This window comes from Ischnura elegans, chromosome X (assembly GCF_921293095.1).
Source record: "Ischnura elegans chromosome X, ioIscEleg1.1, whole genome shotgun sequence".
Taxonomy (NCBI): Eukaryota; Metazoa; Arthropoda; class Insecta; order Odonata; family Coenagrionidae; genus Ischnura; species Ischnura elegans.
The window spans coordinates 41859329-41874885 of record NC_060259.1 but is presented as its reverse complement, the minus strand read 5'-3'; the positions used below and the strand labels follow the sequence as shown (position 1 = coordinate 41874885).

General features: G+C 43.3%; 1 protein-coding gene across 1 annotated transcript in view; it reads right to left on the bottom strand.

Annotated features, from left to right (window-relative positions):
• The window catches only part of LOC124171057, a 57666-nt gene extending 43968 nt beyond the window's left edge, over positions 1-13698 (bottom strand). Inside the window, exon 1 of the mRNA XM_046550204.1 lies at positions 13549-13698. Coding sequence (XP_046406160.1) covers positions 13549-13597 — 49 coding nt within the window. The 5' untranslated portion in view covers positions 13598-13698. The remainder of the gene's footprint in view (positions 1-13548) is intronic.
• Positions 13699-15557: the final 1859 nt, after the last annotated feature.

Genomic DNA, 15557 nt, shown 5'->3' with positions numbered 1-15557 from the left:
ACACAAAGAACAGCATCTTTGCACATTTTTTTGTTTCTCATTTCTTCGCTTTCTCTTTCTGAACGTTTTTCTCATCTCACAGATACAATGGTCCAGCAGATAACGCCGCAGGTTTAGAATTTGATGCCCTAATTAATGCACAAAACGAGGAAATAAATGGTAAAAAAAATTTCCAACTCTCATTTTATCAATTTTCCAACCATTCAATTTATTAATTTTTACTCAAAATTTCCTGAAAAGGTTAACGTCGATTATAATGCACGATTGGTAAATGAATTAGACAAGTTTTATTAGGGGCGGGTAAAATCCCCTCCGTAATTTCAGAGAAATGGATAAGATGGTCATCGTTGAGGTGGCTCTTCAATATAATTTTTCATTTCACTAATTTAACAACAAATACTTAAAGATAATTGAATAATAAAGCTAAGCGATCTAAAGCTAAGTCTAACCAGATACATTATCGCTGAGAGATTTGCATACCGCCATAAGTAGTGAGCCTCCTAACAAAACAAACTTGAACCGCCCCTCAATACCGTACGTTTAGTGTGAATCCTCTATGAACATAGATAGAGATAGAAAGGAAATCAGTTATTCATGATGGATATTAAAAACCTTCAAAGTAGATCGACTCGTTCATTGCTGCCCATGGAAACTGAATGAAGTTGACTTGATGATGACCACATCAGATAAAACCGGATCGGTCAAGGGCGCATCCAAGATCAAAACTAGGGGCGGGGGTGGCAAACCATGGTCGTTAAAGTTGTAACATAATAGCAAGGAAAAGGTGGATGGAACCAAGACTTCAAAGAAATTATAACAGCGTTTTTAAAATTATTAGCTTGAAATAAAAATAGTTTTATTTAGTTATAATTATATAATTTTTCGTGATTTTAAAGAAGATATGTTGAAAACTTTAGTTTCCATTCACCTGAATTACCTTAAAGACTTCTGTGATTTTTGCTTCTATATTAGGGGGTGGCTGGCCTCTCCTACCCTCCGCTGGGTACGCCCATGGGATTAGTGACCAATAAATCAATAGAGTGGTACATGAGTAGAGTGGTACATGGTGAATAGAGTGGTACTTGCTTCAATAAATTTAATTTGACGACAAAGTGGAAAAGAGAAGAAGGACTTTTATCTCACCAACGGCCACCGTAAAAAACATGATAGCATTTTATGCAAATTTCAGCGATATAGCTGACCGCTTATCAGGTCAACGACTCTACACGACTAGGGTTGCATTAATTTCCGACGTCATTGAATGTTAAAAGGGCAGTGCTAAATAATATGAAAAAAACGCACGTACACTGAGAGATTTTGGATTACAAAGCCATCTCTCTAATCTTCCCTTTAAAACGGTATACAATGACTCAATGCATCCTGTACAATGGTAGACAACAGAATACAAAGAATATTTCCAGGCGCTAAGGAAAACTGGACATATGCGATGAATATTTGGTACATCGACGTTGTTGCCGGAAATTTTTAGTGAGTTTGATCCATTTTGCCATAATAATGAATTTTCGAGATCCCCCAGATGTAAAATACCACGCACGTCATCGTAACTGTTTAAAAAAAAAGCCATTTACGACGTTGTTGAGAAACAACTTAGGTTTTTCCGCATTACTTTGCGTGTATCTCGTTCATCATATCAGCGTGTGCAAGTTCATGCGCTCCTTTGGAATCGCTGGGAGTCACTGTCATTCCGCAGTGTTTGCTCCACACTCACGGAACGACAACGACCTCTGCATTGGGGGTAATTTCAGTTACAAGCGTGCACACAAGCCAAAAAGCCAGTTTCCGAGGGTTTGATGGCAAACAGACATTTTATTACTCCTTTCCTGTCATAAACTCATCTCATTTATTATTTTTCATTTGAAAAACTAATTATAGCGCATATCTTTGAGACTGAGAGCGTCATATTCTTGTAGGCAGAACTAAGAATGGGGTACCCTGGAAGAGAAAAACTGAACTTCCAACAATGATTCGCGATAGGACGCAGCAAAGGCAGGTATAGTGGAAAATGTGATCGATGACACTGCTTCAATTCCAACACACGCTTTTCATACAGATATTTTACACAAAGTTCAGCGTATTTCCTAGAACGAGACTCTATAGTATTCATGTCTCAAATAGAGTTTTCAAGAACGAAATCGCGAATTGACATACACGTTTAAAAGGGGATTCTTAGCACACTCAATACGAGGCTACTTGGAAAACTAGACGTGATTTGCAGAGTCAGGTGATGATAAAAATATGGAGCAGAAAATTATTTAAACCTAGGGAGCACATCATGGACGAGTTGAGGCCTGTAGTTAATTTCCTCGTTCAGGTAGGTGTTTAAAGAGGGCGGCTAAAAGCTCAGGCTGCGCCATGAGGGAAGGGTGGGTAAGGAGGAGTACAGAAAAACTCGGCGCAGACGTAAGCCTGCTCTTAACGAAAGTCGTCAAGGAGACCGGGGATGAACGTACCATCCGACGTATTGTCCTTGAAGTGCCCTCCAAAAAGACTGGTGCAAGTATCGGGAAGTTTGAAAAATCTCTGGGATCGCCGGGGTTTGAATCCGGTTCCACAGGTTAAAAAGCTAACACTGAAGTCGTCACATTAATCCAATCCCTTTCCCAGGTTCAGATGAACTTCTTTCTCGCTACAAATCAAACTCAAAAGTAAAGGAAGCACAAAAAAACAATTTCGCTATCTTTCCTCTAGCCAAATATTTCACTCCATAATGAGACAAAGCTAAAGCGCCGTAGCTGAAATCCACATTAAAAAGTTCTAGGATGCTTGTAGCACTACAATCATTAGTATTGCCATTACTAAATAAGATATAAGCGGATAAGATATTGTACCTTTATCTTCCCGCGACAATTTCCATGAAAACTGGTACCCTCACTTTGAAGGCTGTGACATTTTTGCATATCCGACAAAAAACTGGAAAGCAACATTTTCTTTCTCTGAATAGAATACAATCAAGAGCTTTTGATAAAACTAAGAGGGGATTTTTAATTTTTACCCAAAATGACTTCAAACAGAAATGGTGAAATATATCGCATTTTTGCCTAAAATGATTTAATTGAGATTAAAATTCTGCATTTAAGGCATGTCAACCCATTAAATATAAATATAAGGCCCAGAAATATGAAAAGTGTTTTTCCTGAGTTCACTCTTGTCGGTATGTGGCGGCGTAGCGTAGGTGGTTACGGAGGATATAGCCCAGCCCAAAGCCACAATGGGCTTGCGATCGAGTTCGTATTGAACTGTGGCATCATCGATTATAATATGAACAATCGATATATAATATCGAAAATAATTACGTTTAACTAGAAATAAATTACATAAATAATGATATAATTACTATCTTAGGGTAATAGTTTAATAATGAGATCTATTTTTATCATGTATTATTATAGTTTTTTATGGAGGGGATTCCTTAGGGAAGCAGTCAAGATAATAGAAAAGTTTCAAATCCCCCGAGTCATTTTCTACGTTTTTAAAAGAATATTTTTCTACTATTATGCCAAGTACATTTTGTTTCCATACCTGATGGAATTTAAAAGACGAAGCCATCCAGCTGCGCCACATGCCCAAGGGACTCAACTCTGTGACTCCCGTATTTTCAGAGAAACTGATAAATGAATGGATCTCCCTCATCCATTCCCATTGTACTTGACTTGACACTATGCCGAGGACTCCCTTCGACCTAACCTCTCCTCCACGCCCAATCCACCTTGGGTGGCCTTCCCACGAAAAAATTACTATTTCTAGCGTCAGGTGAGCCTCAGGGGTCAGAGGGACCCTTGAGCACGACTGCCACGTAAAGATGGTGATGCCCGGGAAGGTAGGTATACATTTATTTCCATGGACGAAAACTTGCGCTTGTGAATACCATGCGTGACGCAAGCATATTAATCAATCGATTTGCGTTATTACGACCAATTTAATTTAAAAAAATGATATGCGATGCAGCAACCAAAATATTTTGCGGATATTGCATCTAGAAAAAGAACTATATTTATCATTCTAAGTACTTAAAGACAGCAAGTAAATAAACCTCTACGTTGACAGGTTCCCATGATTTCATCAGTAGTACAACAGTTTGGTTCCTTTTAGGGCTCCGCGGTGACAAAATGACGATGAAAATGATTTTTTGTAACAAAAATTTAGTCCACCAAAGTTGAGTTCAATCGTTTCGAAACTGAGGCAGTAATATTAAGGAAGAATACACACACCCAGAGAAGCAAGAATTCAAATATAATCAGGACCCAGTTTGGGTAAAGCACAGCAAACGGAAACATGAATTGGAAAACCCTTCTTACTAGTAGTTGAACTTTTGGTGGCTCCACCATCTTCCACGGAAGTAGGAAAAACAATCTCCTAAACCTTATGAGTACTTGATACACAGGACAAATTCTCAGGCAAATGATAATACAAGCAATCTTCCATATAAAAGGTCATAACGGGCGAAGAGTTTTTCCGGTCATGAGAAAATCAGAAGGGCGCAAAGGAAATTATAATTTGGATTTTATGAAATTGATTTGATACGATGAGGAACAAAACTAAGTTTGGAAATAATAAATACGGAACGAATCGAAAACTCCCTGGCCACGACCATTCTGGAAATAATGTACGGCAAATTATGTCGTATACGGATGAAGTGGGTGGGAGGGGCCATTGTCAGGGGCGTTCGCGGTCGTCTAGCAGCCTAAGGGAGGGCCTTCCATCCAGTGAGGTAGCCATGGGGGGGGTCCGGCCCCCCTGGATACGTAACTCCGGACCCCCCCCCGAAATATAAAAACACAATCATTTTCCTTCATAAAAGAAAACAAAAGATTGAAAAATCATGAATTAAAAAATATTTCTTTAACAAATGAAGTTTTTTCGATTATGAAAAGTGTTAAAATTATTTTAAAACCCATTACTTAGTACCCTGTTTTAAAAAAATGTACCCCCCTGGTTTTGCCCCCCCCCCCCCCCCCGAACGAAATTCCTGGTTACGCCACTGCTTCCATCCCGTAGTCTTGGGTTCATTTCCCAGCGATGGCGGAGACATTCGATTGCCCGACTCATGCTTGAGTTCTTACTGGAGAGAATTTCAGGAACAACACTCCGACTGCGCCTTTCTATTGAAATTTCCAGGGAGTGTTGAATTTATTTTTCCCTGCATACTTGGGAAATTTTAAGATTGTAGCATACGCATTAAGTTTCGTCTCGGCAATGACCGTCTGTAGGATCGGCCGTTAAGTAGTGGTCCTCTGGACGTCTTTAATTAAGGCGACTCAACATTCCCGCGCAATCGGCCCTTTCCGTGACGAAACATAATACTTATGCTACCATCTTGAAATTTCCAAATCATGCAGAGAAAAACACATTATATATGCCATGAAAATTTCAATTTAATAGTACAATTTTTAAACGAATAAAAAATAGCGAAAAAAACAAAATACGACCGTTTGAGCGGATGCGAAGCATACTATAAAGAGTAGGCTGATGCCGACACCGGGTTTCTCTCCACCCTTCTTCCCTACTCATCCCCATGACCTAGACTGTCGTTCGCCTTCTCCAAAATATTTGCCACAACGGCAGGACATGCTCTTGCTGCTGACAATCGCGACCGCCGAGAGACGTCCATTGTAGATCACTACAACGCTTACATCTCGATTCCGTCGCGCTTACTTCCATCGCAAGAGCATCGGGTTACGTGACAACATCAAATAGCATCGCTTACACACGATGCGTCATCAAATTTTATCGCTTAGCGATGTATCGTGCGCCGGAAGCGATCAAAGGACGCGTCCGAAAGTTCCCAAGCACCACAATCGCATCGGGTTGGGACAATCCTGCGAAAGGCGAGAGAGTTGACCCACTCAGCACTCACTTGGATGGAATCCGTCGAGATTGCCCGCCTCCGACCGACGTCCCAACCGCCCACACACTGCACTTTCGCGTTCGGATGCCCACACTCATTCACGCGGAGAGAAAGCTCGTGCAGGGCCGACTCTATCCCACGCCGCTGAGGATCGTGGCTTCGAGCCCAACAATGGGCGCCACCGTGACGGGAGTCTCACGGCAATGCAGAACTAGGCGCTGTCCTGGCGAACGATTTAAGCGAGGTCTTCGCGAGTCATCCGCCGGGTCAATTGATTAGTCTTACGTAGTAAACATTCATTGGTCAACAATCCTTAGATTGTTACGGAGGCTTCCACGGTGATTAAATTGATATCTGCTCTTCGGGTTGGTGCCGCGTCGACTCAATTTTGGTGGAGGACAGTTTCGGGCGCATTCCAGCTCCCGACTTCTTCTTTTCTTTTTCCCTTTTGATTCTTCTTTTGGACCCGAAGAAAGGAGCTGGAATGCGCCCGAAACTCTCCTCCAACAAAATTAAGTCGACGCGGCATTAGCCCGAAAAGCAATTATCAATCCTAAGATTAGTTTAACGCAGCTCTTCAATCAATTTTCCTATTAGCTAATCTTTTCACACCTACGTATTTCTTCTCTTTCACGTCCTTCTTTACCTGCCACATATATTTCATTAGAGGTCTTCCTTTTCTATTATTGCCATCTACCTGTCCCTCGACGATTGTCTTCATTAGGCCATCAAGTAAACATATAGGAAAGCAATTTTCGGTTTCTTGCTTGGGACCAGGATCGAAACGTCAAAATCGGCGATAACGTAATGAAAACATCATCACTGATACAAAAATATTGTATGTTCAACAAATTTCCACACATTCGTGGAACACACAATATCAGTGTATCTGAGATTAAGCGTCTTGTTACAGAGTTTCACCAAATATCACCATTAAGTTGATAAGGGTTCGGGTCTGATTATCTCCTAGCGTTTGGTTTCATTTTGTTAATTTCCTATATAAAGTGTGTTTCCAGGCTTACAATGGACGGCGTCTAACAACATGTTATTGGAACAGACTCGAAATTAATTGGTAGTACAAAAATCTTTTTAGTGACATTTGTCACCCTGTTTTATCAATGAGTAAATTTCGATTGGGAATTTTATTTCCAACAAACTATTATTACACTTATTTACAAGTATTGCATTTTCTAACTTTTATTATTCCTCATAATAATACTGAGATAGGTTTTACAACATCTGCCAGAGCTTCCGATTACCGAGCGCCCTCGTTTATATTTACAGTGAGGTCAGATGGCCGGCATTGATTCCACCACTGAGACAATGATTGATTTTGACTACAATCTCAAAGATAATGAAAAACAAGTAATCAATGATGGAAATCGAATGATGTAACAAAAGTCTTCGTTCCTTGATCCGTTAAAGTGAGGAAAAAGCAATCAGTCGTCTTACGTGAAAGTAATATAAAATGGGAAATAAAGAAGCGTCTGCAACGATTGAGTTCTCCGCCTTCCTTATGAGAGTGACAGAGCAATATCCTCGAAGAATGCAAGCCAATTCCAAACAGTAAACATGTGACGCGCAGTCACTTACTAGAAAAATGATTTCGAGTACATTTATGGATTAGATACTGAAATTTCATTATACAAATTCACATTTTAAAGGCAATAATCAATTTTTACGGATAAATACAAACAATTAATGAAAAATAGTGAAACTTCCACCTAAATTCAGGAAAGGAAATAATATATATATGAATAAGTAAATCTGATAAGCATTTCCACTAGATTATTCAGCTCTATGCTCATTCAGACCTACAGGACGACGTTTACTAACTCAAGAAAAACAATTCCTAGTATGCACAGATGGTGAGATAATGATGTGAGAGTATACATTGCATTCATCGACGGAGGAGCAAGATCTTCGCTCGAGTGGAACAAACGAGTCCTCGTGGAGGAAAATGACGGGTGCTCACCCAAACAATTCCCAATTCCCAAGAAAGGATTGTCAGCCAATCAATTCACAATTCCCAGGAATGGATTAGTGATCCATATTCCTCATTAAACTTGCGTTAATTACACACTATTGGACACCACACTGCTAATATACCCTTCTTAAATTTACCTTAAGGTTATATATTACCGTCTATAATACAAAATTCGGAGATAAAAATGATAATAGAACTTTTATTGCACCCGCCAGAGCTATTGTTGTTCCATCGGATACCTACAATTCCGGAAAATAAAAGAACAAGGATTGTGAAAGAACACGTAATCAATTTCTAACTCCTTAAAAGGATCCAGGACTCGTATTCAGGCCTGTGTAAGTTAACTGGTTACCATTCTTAACTTAAACATTATGCGAACGATTTATTTCCCCGTCCAATGGTCTTGTCATTACGTTACATACCGCAGATGCGATCGAGGACTTAGTTGTTCACGCACCTGCCGGCTCCAAAATTTTGTACTGATTGTCAGATACCTAAATTTCAGAAAAATGACAACGAATACATTCCAAAGTATTTCTATTCCCGTGCAGTCGCGGATCTCTGAAATTCTGAGATGAAATTGCGAATTGAAGGCTAAAAAATGATACTCAACTACTTAGAAGAGAGCTGGCTTCAAATCCCGGAGGGTGGAGATATTTTGCGGGATTATGCCGCTCAGTGGCGTAACTATGGGGGGTGGGGATGAGGGGGATAGATCCCCCCCAAAGTGTCAGAGAAATAAAAAAAATATTTAAAACTATTGTCTAGTTTTGACGTTTAATAACTGCGTCTGCTTAAGTTAATTTTTTACTGCGAAAATGACGTGAAATGTATTTCCAGGCATGTTTTTTTCCCCCACGGTGGTTGAGGATCGCCACCCCATCCCCCCCCAAAGTATAGTCTTAGTTACGCCACTGATGCCGCTCCTATGTCGGATGGTTTGAGAAGAGCAATTAAGTGCGATGTTCCGTTCATAGGATGGGACGCTATCCCACTGCCTCCGCTAATGGGAAGCTGACACCGACAGATGAGTCTCTTCTCGCGACCTTCCAGCCTGAGTCACACGACCATTTATCACGTACAAGTTCAGGGATAGCGGAAGTGACATTTGTAATGATTGCTTGCAGACGCCACCATTTTCAGTGGTAGCAACAATTATAGGGATAAATAGGCATTTACCCACTAGTTGTGACCGTCTGGTTTTCCGTCCCTTCCTACGTCTGCGGCCAATCTGAGCATGGTGGCTGATTCGTGAAAGTAGACGGATTATTTCTAAGATTTTAACGACTTTAAGACAACGGTGCGAACCTTAATTATTACATTCGTAAAGGTAATTAATCATCATTTGCTTATTTTCGCTTCTCGCGCTCCATCTCATTGATTGAGGCTATTTAACGAGCATCCCAAGATATACTGGGAGCGTGCCCCGAACGAGCTCCCACGAGAGTAAAAACAGCCTGTTTCTCTGCCTTTCCTATCGCACTCCCCGAGAATCCTGTTCACAAACCTTAATTTGCGACTATCTTGACCCAATAACTGATACGTTTGCTCCAAGTGAGATCATAAGCCACTCCAACAACCCACGTGAAATCATTGCTGCCAATCAGTGCACGGCGACGAATTCGTGTTGTTTCGCCTTATAATAAAAACAGAAAGCACTCCAAATCACTGGTATGGAAATTATGACCCCAATTACGACGCAAACGATGTTGTGCTATAGCAGATGAAGGCGTAATGATTCCATGGGATTGAAAATTCTAGCTGTGATGAGCCAAAGGACCACTCGAGATTATTCCGAGCGAGAAGAAATCAATCTAGGAGGTCTCAAATATATTGTTTATGGAGCCGAAACACCTCGAAGAAAAAGTCCCTTTTCTCGCTCGGAATTATCCCAAGCGAGTCAAATATAATTGACCAGGTCTTGGCGTAAAAATTAATGGTCTGATTCAGACTTTATTAAAAGTACCAGTCCTTCCCATCAGCGATTCTTGAAGAACAGTCAGTACCCAAGGCCGAAGGGCTCTAGGTATTCAACCTTCACCCTTCCCCCACCAAAGTGCTTGGGAGATCCAGCATAGAGAGCAACCACTCCAACTAAACCCTCCAAGAAATGTTCCCCGTGCCCTAGGTGAACCCCCAAATATTTTTCAGGCTACGGACTTGGCAACAGAACTCTTCTAAAACCTTAAGGAGAAGACGGGACAACTTAGTTCGCCACATTATGAGGCACGATGAAAACTACCACAGGACAAGTGAAAGGGAATAAGTGCCAGGGACGGCCCCGCATGACTAGCATAGGACAGGTATAAAGGATGTAAAAGAGAAGAAATACGTCGCTATGAAAAGGCTAGTGGAGAGGGGAGAGGAATGGAGAGCTGCGTCAAACCAATCTTAGGATTATTAACTAATGAAGATGACGATGGTCTTGGAACGAGGTACACCGACGATCCCGTACGAGACCACTACGAGCCGTCGATCGACCAAGTGCACGGCGACTGCTTTCCGCTGCACTGCACCCCTTCTGCGACCGCGCCCGCACCCCGACTACGCCTGCGGCACACCGCACACCTGCCCACACTCGAGCCGATCCATCGGCGCGGACGACATGAAAACCTATCCCACAAGGGAGGAAGAAAGCCGGACAAATCCGGTTCCTCGAAATGAGACGTGCGGCGATGAGCACACGACGCCGTATTTCACGGCGACCGTCCGAAGCGAAGACAGCAAGCGGCTGGGACGAATCCTCCGGGACCCGCATGCTTTTCCCAGCGAGGAAATCACTGGGAACCAGTGGGATGGGGGAAGGGATGCGGTGCGTGTGTACACAGAGCGCGAGGCAATAACGACCCGGAACGAATGAATGGCGAGGCGCGCTCCCTTTCCCCGCCTCGAGCAAACACATTAGCCACAAAAATTATCCGAAAAATGCCTAGTATTGCAGGTATCTACAGCACATCTACAAAAAACCCCGCAAGCTGCCTCAATGGGCGTGTGGAGGGAAGTGTTACGATGCAGACCGTTAACATACAAGAGAAGAAACAACTGCGGTGTACATCTTGAGAGATTTGATTACCTTGTAGTGTAGCGTGCTAACTTATGTATTCCATAACGCGTGTTTCGGAATTTTCTTATTATTTTTAACAGTATGTTTTGTGTGTTCTAGCTTTATTGGCAGTTTGTCTTAGTTGGTAGTAGTCAGTATTTGTTAAGTTTTGCCTTTGCATGAATGTGGGAGTATGATTTGTCAGTAACTGCAGCATTTTTAGGACCGTGTGGTGTGCATATGGGAATCCTCTTGTATGGTGCACGCTGGTGGTTGATCATCCCCCGCCAAACACTAATGACGACTCGCAGGGTGTTATGGAGATGTACCTGGGATCGAAGTAAAATTAATTCAAGTCCTTTATTATCGGGCGAAAAGCGTATTCCTAAAGCTATCATAAAAATGTTCATTATTGCCGGTATCTACAGCACATTCACAGACTACCCAGCGAAGCCGTCTCGATAGGCGTGTGGAGGGAAAAGTTACGATACAAGCCGTTAACATGCAAGAGAAGGAAAAAACTGAGGTTTATGTCATGAGAGATTTGGCAACCTGACATCGACGTTACGTTAATTCAAGTAATTTATTATTTCAAACATGTATTCCTAAAACTATCCGTTCGGAAAAATATCCCCATTCTATCGCTCGTTCGGAACTCAAAAATATTGTGCGGCGCTAAGATCTGATAGTAATATCACTATGACATATATCCGTTATTAATTACTCACGCAATCAAGGCGTACTATCATGTAGCCTCCGAGTCCTCTGCGGCTGACAACCAGATTCCTGCAAAGCTGTGTATTGCTCTGCTCGCTCGTAGCAGTTTTTATCGAATCTCACCGCTTTCCAATGTTTTCATTTAGTCTTCACCAATTAAGGCCTGGTTACACGATAAATTAACACGTACGGGTTAATGTCTAAATGCATAAACGCGATAATGAATGCCAAAATGCACCGTATAACCACCCAACTAGTGCGAATGCATGAACAGAAAATAGAACCTATTCTAATTTGGTTCATGCATTCGTACATGTTCCGTCCCGGTCCACCAAAATCATTCACGCGAACGTACATTAACTTGTACGTGTTAATGCACCGTGTAACCAGGCCTTTATAGCACATCTTACACAATTTATACTGATTTGAATTGGCTTCCTGCAGCATAACAAAGGGTAGGATGAAAGCGTTTGACAACACTGCGGGCATAGCAGCTCCGAAACCCTCAACGGTCATCCACACGGCAGCTAACGAGGGGTATAGCCGCGTTTCCTCACGTTTCCGGCGAATGCCCAGAGGCGCCGACTTCATAGGGCCTGAGGGGGCCCGAGCCCCCTCTAAAATTCGTTATGGGTGTGAGGAAAAAATGTGTCAGACTTGTTGATTTTCCCGGGAGTGTCCAGATATCGAGATTCGAGTTATCAGGGTTCTAATGTTGATCATATGACTCTTCTAAAATGCTTAAAAAACTTAAAACTCACTGCTTATAAAATTTCCCGGAGCAAGATCCCCGGTTTGGGCCCCCCTAATATTTTTTGTAAGGTGTCGGCATCCCTGCGAATACCGAGCCAATAACAATAAGCCATTTCGGAAGTGATGGGCTACAGAATATCACATCTAATTTTCGTGTTGTTGTGTTATAAACTAATAAAGAGAGAAACATTCAGGAGAAAGCCAATTAGCAGGACTGCCTTCGCTCAAAAAATTCAGTGTACGGTGGGACAATCGTAGCAACAAGCTCACAAACACAATGGCAATAAAATAATTCGACAAAACCTAAGAAGGAAATCGTTCCCATGAAAGGACACTTGCTTTAAATATGAATGAAGATATCATGGCTGCGTAAACAAACAAAACTTAACAGACATCATGGGAACTATTCGTGTTTTGACTTGTCCTCACTGTCGTGTCACTGACTGCCCTCGCAGAAGTACAGCCTCGCCTTCGCCCACATCCAGCGGGAGCGAGGCACGCGACTACGCAGCGCAACGGAGCGGCGCCCGCGAGCCGCGCCGCGCTCGCACCGGTGCCGCTCCCCACGCACTCCGGCGAGTCCCCAGTTCGTTTTACGTCGCCGGTGCGCGGGGGAGCGGCCACCGAAGCAGCGCGCCGCCGACAACGAGCTGCCACCGCGCCCACGAGTCCGCTCCTCGGCGAACTGTCACGAAGATCCAAACATTTGCTCCGTACTCTCAGTCCGTACTCAATCTCAGCATCTAAGAGGATGCATCCCTCCCACTGGGCCGGACGTAATTTTCTTCTCCGTTGACCAAACACTCGTTTTAAAGTTGAGCTGTCAATTTGAAAATTTCACGGAATATAATGTACACCTTCGTCAGCATTTGTATTTATTTCAAGCAAAAAAAAATAAATCCGAGGTAAAATTTTCACCGTTAGGATGCAAGTGAATGTTGACGAGGGTCCACTTAAAAAAACCCCGAAAATTTCAGGATGACGATCCAAGTTTTGAGCGAAAATCAGGCGTCAAAAACACCGGTTGAGTGAGAGTGATGCGCCCGCTTATATCTGTCCCGCACTTCGTATGTGTCGATCTTCAATTGCCGTTCGTCAGCAGGCAATTCAGGGCACAGGGAGCGGACGGCTGGGAGCCGCAGGCGGCGAATGCCACCACGGTGGGGGCTGTTGGTGACTCACCTCTGCGGCCAGCGATGAGCACGAGGAGCGGTAAGAGCAGCATTGCCATGGCGTCCTCTCACTCCAGCGACACGGCTGCTTCTGGACGGACTGAGGTGGGTACACGTGCTCGGAGCGCGTCTTCGGCGCTATGAATGGGCTGCCGAGGTGAATGGGAAGGCGAGAGCAGCGAAGGGAGCGGGCGGGGAATCGGCTCCGGATCTCGTCAAGGCCGCGCCCGACTCCATTTCCCCCGCCGCTGCCACTGCCCCCCCTCCCCCTCCCGGAGGCGGGAACAGGTGGGCCGGCGGCCGCCCCCGCGGGAAGAAGGGATTTCGGGGGTGCAGCGGCCGCCGCAGGGGGTGGGGTCGGATTCCGGGCGTCGAGGTCACCCGGCCGGAGTGGGGCACGCGGGGGCCGTGGTGCACGGCGTCGTAGTGCGTGGTGCTGGGGGCGGCGCGGGGGTGGAGGCGGTGCGGGAGGGTGCAGGGTGCTTGCTGACGCGGTGACAGAGTCGGTAAACCAAAGCATAGAGATCTCTTGCCGAGGAAGGGATGCGCGATGCTGGCGTGGGTCATTCAGAGCTGAGGGTAGGTTCGGATAGGTGAGATCACCGCAGAATGAGCCATAGTAGTGATATACGGAATAGGCCAATGTGCGGGAGATCCCTATACATTTATATCAGCATAATACCCTGCGAGTCACCCCTAGGGCATTTGACGGGGTGATCAATCACAAGGCTGCAAGAGGATTCCCACATGCACACAACAGGGTCATAAAATGCTACGCACACTAACAAATTTTACTTCCACCTTCATGGAAAGGCAAAAGTTGTCAACCAGTCATGAAGGTGATTAGCCTATGAAGCTAGAACATGCTAAATATGCAGTTAGAAATACTAGGAAAATTCATAAACATTACGCATTAAGGATTACATAAATTATCAGACTACAATAAAAGTCAACTTCCTATTAGTAAGTCCTAACGATGCCGTTATAGTCTCTTATCCATTGTGGAATAAACGATATTCTGAATCTATCTATCGTACAGTCTCCTACAGAATTCCACATATTCAAGGGGGTCAGTTCTTTTCCCTGCATCGCCTCGCGCTGCGTGATTATTTTGCAAGGAGAACGCGAATCAACCCGAGACTCATCGGTCAGTAGCTAGCTCTACCCTTCAAGCCACCAACCTCCCTGAGGCGGTTGTGTTTGAAATTCGCGAGTTAATTTCGCGCGAGAATAACTCAATGTATGGGGCTTAAATGCGGCGTTCTAAGTGCTTTACACAACGGAGTGAGTTCTTCCGAGATCGAGTTTTTCTCGCTCATATTAATCTCGGGAGGTTCAAACAAACACTCCTGAAGGTGTTACAAGCGGGGGGGAATGTTAATATCTGAGCAAAGATCGGGATAAGAGAAGAGGGTGGGTTTTCACATAAGTGATTAGTCCACATAGTAAATGGATAAATGCGATTAAAATTGCATTCCTGAATCCCTGAGGATGATCGGCGTGTTGCTCATTGAAACATCGGAAAGAGATACGGAGGAGCCTACCCGGCATTATTTATCATCGGAATATGTAGAAGGATTGTGCCTCCGGCGAGCACTGTGAATTTTAAATGCCGCCGGTACCGAGTTAACATTTTTGTATGTGTAATTTTTATTGCTATATTATTTTGATAATCATGAAGTGTGTACGTGTCGTATAGGATACATATTGGTGATAATTCTCCTTCTGCCAAACACAATAGAGGTAACTATTATTATTATGTACGTAAAGAAAAATGAAGGATTTCGAAATGGTTGCGAAGCTACCAGTATGTTAGGCCAACATTGAGAAAGTGATTTTTAATAGTCGCGATATTATTGAGGGATTAAGTCAGCAGATTTTAGCATTATGCATAGTTTAAATGCATATAAGTCTAGATGATATTCTGCTCACACCACCTTCACAAATGCGTACGGGTTAATTTTATTACTTTACTCAATTTAACCACGAAGTCAGGATGTGGCTTATTGCATGCTGCAT